This window comes from Seriola dumerili, unplaced genomic scaffold (assembly GCF_002260705.1).
Source record: "Seriola dumerili isolate Sdu_G_001 unplaced genomic scaffold, Sdu_1.0 BDQW01000531.1, whole genome shotgun sequence".
NCBI classification, from domain to species: Eukaryota; Metazoa; Chordata; class Actinopteri; order Carangiformes; family Carangidae; genus Seriola; species Seriola dumerili.
Window position 1 is genome coordinate 1,142,705 of NW_019174786.1, and position 18,028 is coordinate 1,160,732.

The 18,028-nt window shown below is 40.1% G+C and overlaps 2 protein-coding genes across 2 annotated transcripts; both read left to right on the top strand.

The window, feature by feature from the left end:
• Positions 1-5,224: 5,224 nt before the first annotated feature.
• Positions 5,225-8,958, top strand: LOC111235645 (homeobox protein SIX6-like). Its single transcript, XM_022764164.1, has 3 exons — positions 5,225-5,632; positions 7,213-7,376; positions 7,618-8,958. Exons 1-3 carry the CDS (start codon positions 5,225-5,227, stop codon positions 7,826-7,828), a joined length of 783 nt encoding a protein of 260 aa, XP_022619885.1. The 3' UTR covers positions 7,829-8,958.
• A 1,995-nt stretch (positions 8,959-10,953) lies between these two features.
• On the top strand, positions 10,954-16,405 carry LOC111235596 (actin-related protein 2-like). Its single transcript, XM_022764104.1, has 9 exons — positions 10,954-11,145; positions 12,193-12,303; positions 12,747-12,905; positions 13,211-13,340; positions 13,572-13,708; positions 13,854-14,003; positions 14,890-15,035; positions 15,171-15,303; positions 15,516-16,405. Exons 1-9 carry the CDS (start codon positions 11,098-11,100, stop codon positions 15,684-15,686), a joined length of 1,185 nt encoding a protein of 394 aa, XP_022619825.1. The 5' UTR covers positions 10,954-11,097; the 3' UTR covers positions 15,687-16,405.
• The last annotated feature ends 1,623 nt before the right edge of the window (positions 16,406-18,028 follow it).

Below are 18,028 nucleotides of genomic sequence, written 5' to 3' on the forward strand. Positions count from 1 at the left end.
CTTTATATATCTATTTACCTTTTTTATATTTTTACTTTATATAAATTATAAATCTCTCCATTAAAACTCAACTATAGATGTAAACTTTTAAACTTCTAACGAGGCCCCCCCTCCATTAGTATTTGGTGAAATCACAGTCCACATTTACTTTATATCACCTGTGTCTATTGAATCAAGAGATCTTCCTCTCTTTCCTCTTTTCACCCCACAGCGATGGACATCGTTTGTTTGGTGAGTGCTATCAGCATGGGCTGAGAGGTAAAGCTAACACACAGTATGCTGGGGACGAGGGGAGGGGAGGATGCAGGGGGATAGCCCTGTCTGAGAGGATACTGCTATTGAGTTGCAAATTAGGTTGCAATTAGCTCCTACACATTTGCCTGGAGGGAATTAGTGTGTGTGTGCATGTGTCATTGTGAGTTTTTTAACCCATTTTCCTTAGAATAGGGGTTGACGGTGATAAGCAGATAATACTAATTACTTCTCCTCCCAATTGCTTGTTAATTGTGCTTGGTGTGGATTTATACAGCATGGTAATACTCCCCCGTTCCACACACACACACACACACACAGATGCATGTGCCCCCCGCTTTGGCTGCTGGCAAAATCAACAGGTCATTTTTTAAGCAGGAGGCTTCTGTTTAAGCCACTAATTAATTATGTCAAGTGGGGTTCCAACATTTTGTGTGTGTGTGTGTGTGTGTGTGTGTGTGTGTGCGTGCGTGCGTGCGTGCGTGCGTGCGTGCGTGCGTGCGTGCGTGCGTGCGTGCGTGCGTGCGTGCGTGCGTGCGTGCGTGCGTGCGTGCGTGCGTGCGTGCGTGCGTGCGTGCGTGCGTGCGTGCGTGCGTGCGTGCGTGTGTGTGTGTTGTAGTTGCTGACGAGTTTAACATGTTCTCCAGTAGTGATAGACTGATTAATTGGTCGGCTGATTAATCGGGGTGATATCAGGCATCATGCTCTCGACGCTGATAAACAAAAAATGTCTGCAGATACATACATCCGACATTTCAGTAAAAGTCTTTTTGTATTAGAGAGTTTACTTTTTTTAATTAATTACAGGCTTTTTAAAAAATAATAAGTAGAATGCAACAGGCAATGCACATCTTTTAGTTTGAAATGTTTTTCTGTGTTCAAGTGAATAATACATAAGTGTTAAATAAGTGTTCATTTAAGTTCATCAATTTTGTGTCTTATTTGTTGTTATTATTAAATTTTTGTGTTTTATCAGCTGCAAAGAATAAAAACAACAACATAATATCAGTCGCCCTGCTCTCTGAATATTGCCATCAGCCATTGAAGATACCAAATCAGTCGACCGCTGTTCTCCAGTTTGTTCTTGAATTAAACCACAATACACTGACCAAGCAAAAAATACAAATACAAAAACTACAGCTTTATATCTACTGAACACGGGATGTGTTCCTACAAAACCTGGTGAGTTCAAATAGGACAGACATCACTCTTTATAATTAACATTGCTTTATACTGAATCTGGAGGTAAGGGTAAAACGTACGCCAGTGTGCATTGGGTGTGCGACGGGGAACACCCTAGACAGATTGTGAGTGTATCATAGGGTTGATTAGCTGTCCCAATTTCGGGACTGGATCACCTGAAGTCTGGATTCAAAGACCAGATATGTTGTAATGGGCCAACAAGGCTTGCCCCCAGTCAAACAAGCTCCAACAAAGAAATTCCATTTTCTTTTTCCTGAATTGAGAGGACTCTTGTGCACGATACAAAAAAAAGAGAAAAAGGGGACCCACTTATTGAAAACTGATCCATAGCACCAGTATTCAAAAACTCTACAGGGTAAGCTGTTAACTTGGGTAACATGGTAGTTTTTTTTATAGGTCAATCATCCGAGGGTGACTTCCTGGTGGTAAACATGAGGATTTTTTTTACCTTTAAAAGTTGGGTAGAACCACCTCCGTGTACAAGTTATTTTTGTCATTTGGCATTCAGGGAAGAAGCACAGGCACAGTTTAGCCTTAAGGTCCAGTGTCCCAGGTCATTTGGACGATCCCCCACCTGAATTAGGACACAGAAAAAGACAGACAAACACCTTCACATCAACAAGAAATTTATGTTAACTCCACACACAAATGCTCCAGCCAACCAGGTTACATTCAACCATTGCTGTACACTGACTTTGAAAATTACCATTTTTTGGCTGTTCATGGCTTGTGTTTGACAGGAGTTCAGAGAAACACATTGCTGCTGCTAATGAAGTGTTTACCTAACAACTACTATATGTAGAGATAAAGTTGATAGTCCTGAGTGATTCCCTTTAAGAGAGCTGCTGTACAATTCCTCTCACCTGATAGTTTGGTGCACACATGACCCAAATAAATCTCTGTTTGTCTGTTTGGTCTGTAATACTCCTCTGAAAGTGGAGCAGTGAACATTTTTAGTGTCAATTAAAAAGAAAAGAAGCCAGCCAGAGAGTTGGAGATGGTACTGGGAATTGTTAACGTAGTAGTGAAAGGTGTTGCTATGCTGACAGAAAATCTGGCCAAGGCCAACATGATTTACACATATCTCAAAAGTGGGGGGTAAATTATCAATGGTAATTGTCTTAAGGGCAGTAAATCCTTACAATAGCATTATCGGTGATGTCAAGCTCTTCTATTTTACAAAGATATATAATCAACCCCCCGGACCCTCCACCCTTCTACAAGCACATCATCTGTTCTGCAACGGCTTGGGAGCACTTAAGCAGATTTTGGTTCAGTCTGCCTTCAAAGTGTTAAACAGATTGGGCCAGCGGATTTCTTGTAATGAAGGTAAGTAAGTGTGTGTGTGTGTGTGTGTGTGTGTGTGTGTGTGTAGTGGTGGCGGTCAGTGGCGCAAAGTGTCTGAAACTTGGAGGGGTTAGATTAACTGTGAGCATGATCTTCACTGAGGTCATTTCTCCCCTTCTGTGCCAACACACACACATAATCACACATACCCCCCTTTCCATTAGCCTACCAATCCCACCTGGTATTTTAATCTAGATTTAGGATCTAACACGTATCAAATGGTTGCCCACTGCTTATACAGTAATTCTATACGCTTTCTATACCCTAAACTCTACCGCACAGCATCGCAGGAGCAGAAATTTAACAGCTTCCTCCATGACTGGTACTGAAAGGATTAGTCAACTGGTTATCTGACACAAAACTAACTAGATTCAAGAAATCTAGTCAATATTTTTCTGGTTCCTCAAATGTGAGAATATCTTATAAATTACATGATTACTCAATGACTGATTACCTTTATAAAAAAGTGTAAGCATGTAACATTTAAATGTTTCTTTTCAATCAACTTTTAAATGATAACTTTTCATTTTCTTACTTGCAAATCTTAACATTTCTTGCCACCACTGTGTTAGTGTTAAAACTGATTATTACACAAACAGCAATCTAATGAAGCCACAATCATAATTAAAATGTTGTAAACAAGTGTCTAACTGTTTGTGGTGTAACTTAGTTTTTTTAAAAACAAAAAGGATTTATTGCTTAGATAATGACACTAATTTGAAAGGAGCCATTTTGAATGGTGTACAGTCATTCTGAAAAAATCATCAGTCTACATAATGTTAGTTTGTATCCTAAGTACAAGTGGTTTGTGGGTAAATTTTAGATCAAATTTTTTTCCAAATAATTGAGATATTTTATCAGCTTCATATGCAATCAGTTCATTTTCACTTAATCTGACAGTGTAATTGTTTCATGTGTATATCTGAATCTTTTGTTCACAGTTGTTTTTGTTGGAGCGATTATTGATAATTTGGGGATTAATATAAATCTCCCCAACACAAAACTGTAAAAGGAAACCTGACACCATGATAACTAACTGTTGTCTACTTACAAAAATCCAAAATATTATATATAATATATATCCATAATTATTGGCACACACAAGTTGGGACTCCAGATGTTCACTGATGAGGCTTCAGCGTCTGGCGGGCTGATATCTGTATTCTAGACAGATTTGTCGATGGGATTTTACACCCCTTCACCTTATTTTAAACCAGATGATCCTTCACCTGACTGCAACCTTTGTGAAAAGCCTAAATATTCACTCCAGGGACTAATCCATGTCTGCCTTCAGATGTGTTTATTGTAAATGTAAAATCTATAACTTTTCATTCTTTATTCTGGCTTTGTTCTCTTGATGCTAAAGTGACACTTATACTACTTTTCCTCGAGGCTATTATGTGCAAATCAAATGTAACATGTTTGCGTTATAGTTGACAGATGCTTACAGGGTCCTTAACCTGATTAATAAGAAAACTGCCCTAAGACTGATTAATGGGCTACTAAGATCAGAAGGATTGAACCGGGCAGCGGTCATTAACTCCGTGTCCTGGAGTTGCACCGCACATCGATGTCTAGGGGCGTTTTCATCATGTCTCGTGGCCTGGCAAAAGGTCGCAGAGGGTAGCCTTTAGGTGTGACCATGTCTGTTTTAATTACATGGGTATTAGCTGGTCAGAGATCTCTACAGCTTTGTGGCCAGACATGTCCTCACGGCCAAATGTCAAGACACATGTGATACAGGTTTTCATGACCAGTGGCAATTAATTGTGCCATCCAAGAAATAATTCTTAGTCACTATGGTTTTCAAGTTTTCACTCAGTCATAAAGTGACAAAGGCGACACCAGAAAGCTTCATTTCTTTGCATTTTGCCTCTTATGTTTTGCTTGCTGTCTAAAACCTGCATTCATTTCTGCTGTGAACCCATCCATTGCTCAGGGCTCCATCTCTATCAGATCCGACCTATTAAATAACCTATCCTCCGTTGTTTGCTCACTGCAGTTATCCTGGCAGTCAATATATCCTGAGGCTAAGCCAAACAAGCTGATCAGCCAGTCACCTCTGTACACACAACCCCCCACTAAGAGGCTAATGGCCAGGACGTATAATCCTTCTCAAAACAACTACAGAGATGCTAATTGAATCTAGCTATAAATACAGGTTGACTCCCTGTCCTCTTTCTTTATTCATCTGTACTCTGGCGAATCGGCCACTCTGGAACATTTGCCCAATACCAGGAAAGACTCAGTTACATAAGAGAGGCAGCAGATAGATGCTGCAAGTATCGATGAACTTGCTGTCATCTCAAAAAAAGAAGCAGCGAGCGCACGGACTTTTACGCACGGCTGGATATATCATTTCATGCGCCCTGTGAACATTTCACAACTTCCTCGGTGAGCTACTGAGACGCAGCAAGGCGAGATGTTCCCACTGCCGATGTTCACACCGGACCAGGTCGCTCGGGTCTGCGAGAACTTGGAGGAGACCGGGGACATCGAGCGCCTCGGCCGGTTCCTCTGGTCCCTGCCCGCCGCTGTCCCTGGCTCCGCCGGGGAAGCACTGAACCGACACGAGTCCGTGATGCGGGCGAGAGCGCTGGTCGCCTTCCACGGGGGAAATTTTGAGGCTCTTTACCAAATCCTCCAGAGCCACCGGTTTACGCGCGAGTCGCACGCCAAACTCCAAGACCTGTGGCTGGACGCGCACTATCGAGAGGCAGAGAGGCTCCGTGGGCGGCCGCTGGGCCCGGTGGAGAAGTACCGAATCCGCAAGAAGTTCCCTCTGCCCCGCACCATCTGGGACGGCGAGCAGAAGACGCACTGCTTTAAGGTAAATAACCTGATAATGATTTAATTTGAGCCACATGGCTGCTGGTGACAGAGTGATGTAGTGTGTAAAACCCACGTGTTCCCTCGTCTTTGGGTTAAACGTAGAATATCAGATAAGACCAGAATCGTCTAATGGCATGACATTATAACACGTCCTGAGATGATATGAAATCACATCTTAACATTGGAAACTTGACCATCAGTTTCTCTCTTGTACAGATGCTGTTTTAACTCTGCTATATCAAGCCGCCTGGTCTTTGAGCTCTTAAGATGATCATGGTTAGAGCCGTGGTTATCCCTCTGCCTTCTGCTGTGAAGCCTACTAAACTACTTTAGGCCTGGTGTCCTGATGCAAGATCAGAGATCTCCTACAAGTCCGGATGCTATTTTCTGACCAGATTATTGATGCTCTTACATTCTGTAAAACAATGTCAGACAAACTGAGATGCATCATGTTAATTTTCTTGATTTTTGTTGTCACTCTCATATTTGTCTTATAGCTCATGTTTGCAAGTTTTAAATAACTTTACATATGAATGCAGCTATGTCACACAGCTGTTATTTATTCATTTATCTCTAATATTGTGTTAAAATTGACACTGGCATTAATTTTCTCTTCTTATTCACATTCTGTTCTTTGCTCTAACATTTACTGTCTGCAGCTGCAAAGGGAAGATTTCCCCACAGGATTCATTAGTTTCATTTTATCTTTAACTAGCAGCTATTACTTTCAAATACTTTAAGTGGCTATGAGCACAGACCTGCAGGAGTCTGAATCAGCCATATATCTGCTACCCTGGGGACATTCCTTCCATCTACCTGCTGACTTTTATTTAGCTGGACGACTGTTATATGATGCAGTCAGTTACAGAAAGGCTTCTCCTGTTTAAACGCCTTTTTTACAAAAATATTCTTCCTGTCACAAAATAATGACCTGTAATGCCCTGATGTGCAGAGCACCTTGAGTATCATTGTGTTTACAAAACATGCATGTTTCAGTGTCATGAGACTGTTGGTGGTGTAACTGTGGAAGCAGACTTTGTAACTTAAAGTTATGATAACACTACTCGCTGTTAATATTCATAAGGGAGAAAAAGAGCTGCTTACAGGGTTCAAGATAGCGCATGGTGAGAGAGCAAGCAAGCATGAACTTTGCCTCTTGGGTGTGTGTTAGTGTGATCTCCCTCTTGTGGCAGCGTGAAGTACTGGTCATACTTAATCTTCTAATTCCAAACCTCAGAAGGGACATCCTCTGCAGCCGCCTATTAAGCCCCTTACCATGATCCAATTTAGTGGATATACATTTTTATGTAGGCTATACTTACAATATAGATTTTAATCATCTGTTTATAAATCTAATCTAACAAGATTATACTGAGCATCATATGAGAGTGATACGATTATTGTGGTTTAATAGGATGATATCAAAGCAATACGAACCACATTATTGTGGTAAACCACCATATGGTATCGCTACAAAGTGCAGCATTGACAGAAAGAAAGAGCTGACATAATATATGAGACACACAGAGCTATGCATGGAGGTCTAAATAAGACAAATATTTCTTCTGTCCTCTCCAGGAAAGAACTCGCAGTTTGCTGAGAGAGTGGTACCTCCAAGATCCCTACCCCAACCCGTCCAGGAAACGGCATTTGGCCCAGGCCACTGGACTCACGCCCACACAGGTCGGCAACTGGTTCAAGAATCGCCGCCAAAGAGACCGTGCCGCATCCGCAAAGAACAGGTATGTCAAAAAATTACATCAGATGATGATGATTATTACTAAAAAATATTATGCCTACATACAGTTTGCGTTGTACAAACATCTTCTGAGAAGAAAAACTGTTTTTAGCTCTGCCCTCCAGGGCTTGACTAAAGCAAAGAGATAATCTCTGTCTTAAGAGCAGCTCTGCCACATGTAGTGTTAACAAAGATTCCAATCTGGGACCTCACTCTGACCTCTCTCACCTGTCCCTTCCACTCAGACTGCAGCAGGATCCTTCCCTCCTGCCCCCTGAAAGCTCCCCTGATGGGTCCCTTCAGGAGCGCCACCATCACCCCCACTTGCTGCCTAACTCCCCTCGCCACCTAGGCAGCCCAGAGGCCAGCGACTGTAGCACAGAGACCGAGCGCAGAGGAACAGGAGCCTCCACTCCAGAGATCTCCGTCAGCAGTGACAGCGAGTTCGAGTCTTGAGACGGTGGGCTCTTTTCATGGACAGAGATGAGAGCAGTGTCTGTCGTCAGACTCAGACATATGTTACAGACACTTGACCTTTCTGTGGCTGTGGACACACAGGAGCTGTTCTCAGCGGGAGGAGGGCGAGCACTAGGAGCCCACTTGACGTGGCTCTGAGTGGACAATGTAAGGGGAATGATATGCAACAATATTATGCACTTAAAACAGCACCATGGCACATGACCTTGACTGTTATATGAATTAGTTTACTGCTGACCATGACTCAGGACGGTAGATAGGTAAACATCCAATGAGTACTTCTACATCGAACAAATTTTTCATGGTCTTTAGATAATGTGAATATTAATGCTATAAGTTTTGATACTGGCTTCAGTGAATATTTTGGATAGATCATTTTATAGAAGTTTTTATGTAAGCTACATAATACATTTGTATGGAAATAACCCAGACACACTAAACATTAAATGCCTTGAGTAGGCTTCTACCGTATGTGTATATGTTTACATGCATATTAATAATTTGCTAACTTTACCTAATCATGTAAAGTGCACAGTCCAGTTTCATACAGTGCATTCATAAGGCACATGTGGGAAAACTGCTTTACTATTACCTTAATGTGGCTATTCAGAGTAATTAGGTGCTAATGTGCATGTAAACATAGTGAATGAATTCAACACAGTTCACTGCCTTAAGGAGGAACAAAGGGCATCACTCTTTACAATGCAATCAAACATTATAACACAAGTTTAGACAGTCTTAACTTTATGTAATTAACAATGCACGTGTGCTGCTCAAAACATTTTTGTTACCTGCTGTGTTTTACCTGTTCACATCTGTTTTTATATGTAGGGTTTTCTTTACATGCTCCTGAGGTGCTCTGATGATGAATTCCTGTAGGAGCTGAAACAGAAAAGATGAAAAAGAGAAAGTGAAATACTAAATAGGTCTTAACTCAATGTGCCTACTACATTTGAGAACAGTGAGACCTGGTCAGATATGATTGTGTCCTCATGTCAGAAAAACACACTCAAAGGCTTACTGTTTGCTGTCTTTCTTACAATCATCATTTCAATAACACATTACTGCATTTCAATGAAAACATGTATTTTGTAAATGTTTTATGTAAATAAATGAACCTATTTTTATCCAAAGTTATACTGGCTCATTATATTTGTAATCTCCAAACGGTATTATTGCAGTGCAGCAATTCAGTGTGATCTGATTTAGTGGATGACTCTTCTGTGTAGATCATGTTTTTAACGTATATCTCCAAACTAAGTTATCATTTTCAAATCAAATAGTAAGCCATTACTTTCATTTCCATTAACAGAAACCAAAGCACAGCCACGACTGCAATAGTCTGATTACAGCCACGCCTCCTGTTTCCACACAATGAAAAGTTAATGTCGCAATTGTATTGTTTTGTGGTAAAACAAAGATGGATATGGTGATTTACTGTCTGATCTGACAGAGTAAGATGTCCCCCCTCTTGTGTGAATCATCTCAAGAGCTGAGCCCACAAAAGCAGTGAATAGTGATACGCACACACTGTATGGTCCATCCCGCTACATCAGAAAATGCCATGCCATGTTTATTGTCATGCCCCTTTGAATTGTTTGAACATTCATAACATTTTGTACAACCCTTTACACAGACTAGCAGGACTAGCAAAGGTGCAACACCAATGACAACTCAGTTCCAGCAATTATTACAATGCACCAATTGATTATGTTACTAGAAACACCTTTGTTGGCGAGTCGAAAATGTCTGTAGTGAAAAAGGTCTTTTCAACTTAAGTGTCACTCCACATTTGGCCCCCTGGTGATGTGCAAAACAAACTGAAACACAACTCTGACATATTATCACCTTGCAGTTGTTATGGCAGACAACGTTAGCAACATTAGCATTCATCTAAAGCTGTGTTTCTGGCGACCTCATGAATGTAAAGCCCAACATTGACTCCCTTCTTAGCTTTGTTTTAGTCTCCAGAGAAAGATATTTGTCTCTTTAGGTAGTAAATGCTCCATGATCGCCAGCTGGGTTTGTGGAGTCCACTGGACTTTTTTATATCACAGCTAAGACTTCAGCACTTTTCTTGGGAAATCATTAGCCCTGACGATTTTTGTACAATTAGGTTAGCCTTTAATGAATACACAACAAAACCACACAGGTTGTTGGACAACACTTACCAATAGTTTGAGGACATTTCCGGGTTTCCAAAACTATTCTTCTACCCAGTTTAACCGAAAAATATACTTTCTGGTGCACAATGAAGAAGACTTTTAACTGTTGACAAGTTGCAAATCTCTTCTAAACCAAACAAAGATGGCGGCTCTTCTTGTAGACCAATTAACGGTAGAAAAACAAGGGGGCAGACACTATGACGCAATGTCTCTTTAGTGACTGTTATTTGATTTTTACGATGCACAGAACATTAATAGGTAAAATAATGAAGATTTAAAACATGTTTAACGATAAATGTTTCAGTGGTTTTGTACTGACAAAATGTTTCTGGTTACCAAATATAGGCTATTTAATGACTGCCAGAAATACAGGAAGACAATACATTCCAGATTGATTTTTACTTTTTTAATGTTATTGAGTAAAACAACATTTTACAACTGCTGCTGTGAAAATGCTGGTATTACTTCTATTTTTTAAGGAAAAAGTTCTTAAATACAAAATGCAGAAATAACTGTGACAAAACTTGAAAGAAAACAAAAAAATATTGCATAGGCTATATATAAATAAGAAAAAAAAATTGAGTGTATGAATTTTATCACTGCACCATATCAAAATGAGATAAAAGACTTAGTATACTGTAGTGTCATTGTGATTTTTCTACTAGGCTGTATTCTTTGAGGAACTGAGAAAACTTTCCAAGTCTATATGGTCTGCACTATAAGTAGAGAAACATGTCTCCAGAGTAGGGACATGTGAGTAATAAATGGACCAAATGTCAACTTAAAAAATTATCTGTGAGCATTTCAGTTGATAGACTGCTACCTGTTTGTCTTTAAAAAAAAAAAAAAAAAAAAAAAGTGTAGTGCTTGTCTTCCTCCTGCACAGAGGCCACAAATAATGGGCGTCCTCACTTTCAGTAATCCCGCCCACGCTTGAAGGAGTAGCAGGAAGACTTCTGCTTACCTGTCAGCTGTTGTCATTACTAAATTCATGTGTAGAAATCTTGAATTTGTCACTTGTTAGTTGGACCCCTGTCCTGACAGGAGGGAGTATCTTGAGCTGTTTATAGCATTTGTGAGAGGATGGACAGCCAGGGAAGGAAAGTGGTGGTCTGTGACAATGGGACAGGGGTAAGTCCAAATTGTCAATAATGTATCATGTAGGAGTCTTACAGAGTATTACCAGTATCAGTTATGCATGGTCTTTATTCTATTCTAGTATATTGCATTGAATTATAATTGTATGTTGACTGTATCCAATTGTCTGAGTAAACCAATTTTTTTTGACAGCTTTTCATGCAAACCTACAAGAAGTGTGTTAAATTTCAGTGTTTTATTTTAAAACGATTGTTGCAAGTATGCTTCATTTAGAAGCTAACAAAAAGTCCAGGGTGTGAATCTGTGTGCATACTAGAGCCTGATTCCACATCCACATCTGTCTGGACTTGTCACCCTACCTCTTATGTGCACACAGCCATAAATGGTTGTAATGCTTTGAACTGAGCAACAATTGGATGAAAAGCAGGAAGAGAGATTTGAAGCACTAAAACCTCATGAGTGGCTCTTTAATACTGTACTGTAGCATTTAAATGTTGATATCTGAGAGGAGTATGAGGTGTGATTTGAATGCTACCTGCAGTCAGAAACTGGCTGTAGCCTATTTTTGCCTCCGCTAGGAATGTATTTCATCCCTGCAGGCTAAGGAATGTGTCTATGGTCACAAAGACAAGTTGAGACAGCACATTATTCGGTGTAGTCATGACAGGGAGAGAACCAGTCTGCAGTGAGTTGCATGCCATTAAAAGGCCAGGTAACACCGTAATTATTTACCAAATGCATGCTAAATGAATGATTCTATATGGTCTTAAAGATGTTATGAAACTGCAATTGCATTGTCAGATAAATAAAAGACAATCTGGTAAAAGCATTATAATAATCCACTCTAGGTCAGTTTCCTGGATGCAGATTAAGCCGAGCACTGGATTAAACCACATGGGACTGATTAATGGATGGAAATTATGCATACAAAAGATTTAGTGCAGTAAGAGTACAATTAATGTGCATCATCAGTTCAGGGCTATAGAAACAAACTTTCAGTTTCAGTTAACATTAAAAAAATTAGAACTTTATTGACACATAAAAACAATCACTTTGTCTCTTTCTCACATCCCTCCCCAGTTTGTGAAGTGTGGCTTTGCTGGATCCAACTTCCCTGACCACATCTTCCCTGCCATGGTGGGTCGACCAATCATACGATCGAGCACCAAAGTGGGCAACATTGAGATAAAGGTGAGGTTAGATTCAAGTGTATATGCAGCCTGTAGATGAAGTCACTCTGATGGCATATGGTTATCCTTTGAACCATTTCCTGATTTTAATTAGACAACTTTCAGACTATATCGTTTAGATAAAGTTCTTGTAAGGCTTCTTGTATTAGGACAGTAATGAACATGTGGGCTATACATTCCTCAAACTACAGCATCATTTTAGTATCTGTACCAAAATTAAGGTATTATATGGCGCCAGCAATGAAATGATACCCAGCCCCTTGAATACAACTGAGCAAAGCAAAGCAAAAACAGGACAGTTTCATGCTAAATGTCCTCCCATTTTCCATTAGAAAAAACAAATTCTAATCTATTCTATTTATACCAAGATAAACCCACAGATTCCTAATTGAACGCACAGTCCACCTCTACAATGGCTGAACTCCTCCTGTTCTTTTTACCCAGGACCTGATGGTGGGGGACGAGGCCAGCGAGTGTCGCTCCATGCTGGAGGTGTCCTACCCCATGGAGAACGGTATGGTGCGCTGTTGGGACGACATGCTCCACCTGTGGGACTACACCTTCGGTGCCGACCGCCTGAACATCGACCCATCAGAATGCAAGGTACAAAACCGCCGGGCAGGTGCTGTATGGTGGATGTAAAAGAGAAAGGTCGAAGGAGTTCCTTTGTAAAATGTCTGTGCTGCTACAGTGGTTTGCAAGAAACACACAGTTTCAACCTTTCAAAATAAAGCTCAGTATATTATATATCTATGGCATGAAGTAACAAAACAAAATCCATGAAATACTAAAATCATGTTATCTGTAAGAACTGAAAATATAAACTTTAATGCCCATAACTGGAGAAATACTCTGCATCATAAACATAAAGCCTTCACACAGCCGTCTATTATCCTTACCTTTCCCAGATCCTGCTGACTGAACCACCCATGAACCCAACCAAGAACCGGGAAAAGATCGCAGAGGTCATGTTTGAGAAGTACCAGTTCCACGGCATCTATGTGGCGATTCAGGCGGTGCTCACTCTGTATGCTCAGGGTAAGGAATTAGCAACAGCTTTTAAATTAAGTGGTGAATGATCAATTAATGGATTAAAGATTTTGTATATTTTTACTTTTAATCTTGAAGTGTTCAGCAATTTTTAATGGCACAAGAAATCAAACTTCTAACTTCTCTTTCCTGCTCTAGGGAAACCCCTATGTACTGTCTGCGTCCTGCTGATTAATGATGGGTTCATTGATTATTTAAATGTTTCATTTGGGTGTACAGGTTTGCTTACCGGTGTGGTCGTTGACTCAGGGGATGGTGTCACCCACATCTGTCCAGTGTACGAGGGCTTTTCATTACCCCACCTCACACGCAGGCTGGACATCGCTGGACGTGACATCACACGCTACCTCATCAAGGTGAGTCGGCAGATTCAGAGTTTCAGATGTACTGTCTGCTCTTAACATTGTACATGAAGAAATGATGCATCTGTCAGTAAACACCGATATAAGAAAAATAACTTTTTTTTAAATATGTGATTTAACAAATCACCTACACCACCAGCTCCTGCTGCTCCGCGGTTACGCCTTCAACCACTCAGCCGACTTTGAGACCGTGCGTATGTTGAAGGAGAAGCTCTGCTACGTGGGATACAACATCGATCAGGAGCAGCGGCTGGCGACGGAGACCACCTACCTGGTCGAGTCGTTCACTGTACGTTGAAGGACAAAAACCCAGGAAAGCATTTTGTTCAAGGATTAGCATTAGTCCACCTAAGCGGGTAGTTCCGACATTTTTGGGAAATGCTCTGTTCGCTGTCTTGTTTTTCTAATGAGATTTAATGAGAAGATCAATATCTAGCTCGTGTCTGTATGCTAAGCTAACAAGCTAGCAGCATCAGGTACAATTCACTTATCACAGAGACTGGAAACAGGTGGAAGCAGGAAACTATTCTCTGAATTTAATTAAGGGTACAATTTGAAGATTTTTGAGTTTGGTGCCCCAAGTGGCTGTATCACAAAATACATTTTGGCAGACTGAAATACTTACTTTTCTTTATTTTTATTTTTTTTCCCCCCCCCCCCCCCCCAAAAAAAACGTATGCCATCAGAATAATTAGAAAAATTATGAAACGAAAAAATGATTCACTTAAAATTCAATAAATTACATTTATGATCTTAATTAGCGCTAAGTGAATTTTCTTAATGCTGTGCCACTGAACCTGTTTGGGTTGTGACCCGATAAAATCAAGCTAAAGTTTCCTTGTGAGTCCTTTATAAGAGGTTATAACCTCAGTGTGGACATGAGTTGTGACTGGTTCAACCAAATAGTGATTTTTCCTTCTCACATTGTTTCACTTTTAGAAAATTTTGTGTATCAAATCTTGTCTATCCCTTTAGTGAACTTGTGACCATTTAAATCCAGCCAGGTTGGAAAGCACTGTCCAAATACAGTCTGTTCATTTCACCCATGGGTCCAAGTATATCACAGCACTGGCTCAGAGTTTGATACAATGACATGTAAAATATATGGCAAAGAACTGTGTCTGTTTAGGATCAGAAATGGCTCCAAAGCCAACAGTCTTCTTTCTCTGGTGCAGCTCCCTGATGGCCGACAGGTGAATGTGGGTGGAGAGAGGTTCGGGGCCCCTGAAGCCCTCTTCCAGCCCCACCTCATCAACGTGGAGGGAGCGGGAGTGGCCGAGCTGCTGTTTAACACCATCCAGGCTGCAGACATTGACCTCAGGTCTGAGTCTCATCACTGCTGTTTTTTTATGAATCTGTACAACTATTAAAAAAAAAAGATTTTTATCTGAGAGAAGATACACGTTCAAAACACTCAGTCATCATTTTCCCATCTACCATCTGTTTTTGTGTGCAGGTCAGACTTCTATAAGCACATTGTTCTGTCAGGAGGCAGCACCATGTATCCCGGCCTTCCGTCCAGACTGGAGAGAGAGATCAAGCAGCTCTACTTGGAGAGCGTGCTGGATGGAGACACTCAGAAACTATCAGTAAGAACTTGAACATTCATAGTATTTCTGCTCTGCTGGAGGACAGTGCAGTGGGGGACACAGCTGGAGTTTAAATTGTTGATAGTAGTTTTGTCTGTATCTCTAACGCAGACAAAAACACAGATCATAAAAAGCATAATATAGGTAATGTATATACATTTAGTGCTCTGTGTTTTAATGGCATCTCCCCTCTTCTCTCATCACCTGTGTAGAAGTTTAAGATTCGCATCGAGGACCCTCCCAGACGTAAACATATGGTGTTCCTGGGTGGTGCCGTGCTGGCCAACATCATGAAGGACAAGGACTCCTTTTGGCTGAGTAGAGCGGAGTACCAAGAGAAAGGCCTGGGGGTGCTGCAGAAACTGGGAGGTGGAGTCAGATGAAAAAAAAAAAAAATCTTTTTATCACCCAAATATTTCCGTTTTTTATATCAACTCACTTCTCACTTCTCACAGCCACATGTGCTGGATTAATTGATTCATTATTTTAGTCGTAGATCAAGAAAAATGCAAAAAGTATTTTCTGGTTCCAGCTTCTCAAATGTGTGGATTGGCTGTTTTTTCTGTTTTATAACACTGTAATTTTCTGATATTTATGGACAAAACAATGGCTCAATTAATTGCAAGTTAACTAATATTAAAAATAATCCCTGTTACAGTGAAGTTGAATCAAGACCCATTTTTATCACAGTACATCCATATCAAAATGTCCCATAAAATCTTGTTCAGTATAAAGTCTCATGAATTTATTCATATGTTCATCACAACCCAAACAGCTGATGGTAAAATATTGGTGATCCAAGGACAAGGACACTGGCAGTTTGAGACATTTTTGACACTTAAATTGGGTCTTTATTCAACCTCATACCAGACCCAAATTATAATATTTAGGTGAAATCTAAATCATGAGTTACAGCCAATGATACAGGACTTTTGGAGTGAATCTAACCTCACATTGCCTTGGACTTTCTTGATGTAAACTGATACTGGAACTAATGAGAATAATGTTAGTATAGGCTTGAAAACACCACTGACATAGAAAATGTAAAATGTTTAAAATGAAAAATAAAGATTAACCTGCCAAAATAGATACTAGAAACAAAGCATGAGTCTCTGTTATTGATATTTTTCTGAATCCAGCTATCAAGATAAAATGTTGTTTTTTTTGCATTTTGAAAATATTTGTTTAAATATTCTATTAGACAAATGTTTAATTTTTTTTAAAGAGCTGCCATCTTTCTAAGATGCTCTTAAATGAATTCCATCATACACACTAATTAAACCATGTGCAAAAAGTGTGTAGTTCTGTCTTTCATGGGCTAATAGAATAATATATAATAATATAATAAAGTTTAAGGTATTTATGTATTGTAACAGCAAGGTGTCAACTGGTGGTGTTAGTATTTGCTTCCCTCTGCTGGTTGAGTTTGTTTAAGACATCATACGACAACAAACACAATCGCACATCAGTGCACACTGCATGTAACAACACTGTGAACAGATATTGCAATTTCTTTTATTGCGATACTGAATTACCTGACAAAATACAGTAATGTGAGTTTACATTGAAAAGAAATAGTGAGCTCTCACAATGAACACATGCTTCACGCACACATACACCACATTCGCAGAAACCTTCACGGCAAATGAAAAAGCATGCAATAATGCTCAAAACACATCATAGTTCTGGAAAATGAACCTCCTCAGCTGATTTAAAAACTCCAGATATGTTGAAAATCCATACTTAGGTTCGATATCTACCCAACAAATTGAACAATTAAAAGTTAGTTTTAAATACACAATATGATAATTGATAATGACACTGAGTTGAACAGTCAGTTGAAAGTGATGACTTGCAGCAGGAGCCACCAGAAGCTGGTGACTTTTACATTTACATTCTACCAGTCACCGCGAGGTCCTGGTTTATTGGTCGGACTGTCCTCTCAGTCCGGGTTGTAACGCAGTGTCATTGAATAGTGCGGCCAAGAGAAACAGAAGAACTCAAAAGCGGTGATTTGAAACATGATGTGTGTGAATGCAGTTCTGAGAGGATTAAACTCTGAACCGGAAAAAAGATTACATTCGCAAGTCATTCAGTAAAACTGTTGCAGGTTGTCTCGGTGTGTCGATGTGATGTTCTTTTGTTTTTTTCTTTAATTCTCACATGGTTTAAAAACAGAGAGCTGATGCTTTTCTATCACTTCCCTCCTACTCGCCTATTACTGCACCTGCCAAAAACACTTAATAGAATACGCGAGCAAGGAGGAGAGCCTGCACTGTTTCTCAAAAACGTAAAAATACAATTGTCTCTGTGGGTGATTCTAAAAATAAATAGCTGATTTAAAGCTTCCTTCGAGCTTGTAAACCTGATTTCTTTCAAAGTAAACTGTTGCATCACAAAAGGGCCTCTCTTTTTCTGTTTTTGTCACTTTGGTATTGAGGTTTGGTCTTGGCGATAAACACATCTCACCTTTTAGTGAAACTCTTTTCGCAGGGGGGGCACAGACAGGTTTGTATCCCCAAACCCTTTAACAATGTGGTTCCATCCAAAGATCTGCAGACTTTTACACATAAAAGTGAAGTAATAAAACATCCAAGTGTCTTTTAGATTGTGCCCAGAAGTATACAGGGAAAGGGTTACATCACCACGGTGGACAATTTGCCTTCTTGTGTGCGTACAGGAAGTGATTTTGTTTCCAGGCAACAGCAGTCTCACAGAATTTGTC

Excerpts from the sequence above, each read along its gene's own strand:
- LOC111235645 (XM_022764164.1), top strand. The coding sequence starts at position 5,225 with ATGTTCCCACTGCCGATGTTCACACCGGACCAGGTCGCTCGGGTCTGC. Across the intron at positions 5,633-7,212 it reads AGAAGACGCACTGCTTTAAG|GAAAGAACTCGCAGTTTGCT; the intron begins GTAAATAACCTG and ends TGTCCTCTCCAG. Across the intron at positions 7,377-7,617 it reads GCCGCATCCGCAAAGAACAG|ACTGCAGCAGGATCCTTCCC; the intron begins GTATGTCAAAAA and ends CCTTCCACTCAG.
- LOC111235596 (XM_022764104.1), top strand. The coding sequence starts at position 11,098 with ATGGACAGCCAGGGAAGGAAAGTGGTGGTCTGTGACAATGGGACAGGG. Across the intron at positions 11,146-12,192 it reads TCTGTGACAATGGGACAGGG|TTTGTGAAGTGTGGCTTTGC; the intron begins GTAAGTCCAAAT and ends ATCCCTCCCCAG. Across the intron at positions 15,036-15,170 it reads GCTGCAGACATTGACCTCAG|GTCAGACTTCTATAAGCACA; the intron begins GTCTGAGTCTCA and ends TTTTGTGTGCAG.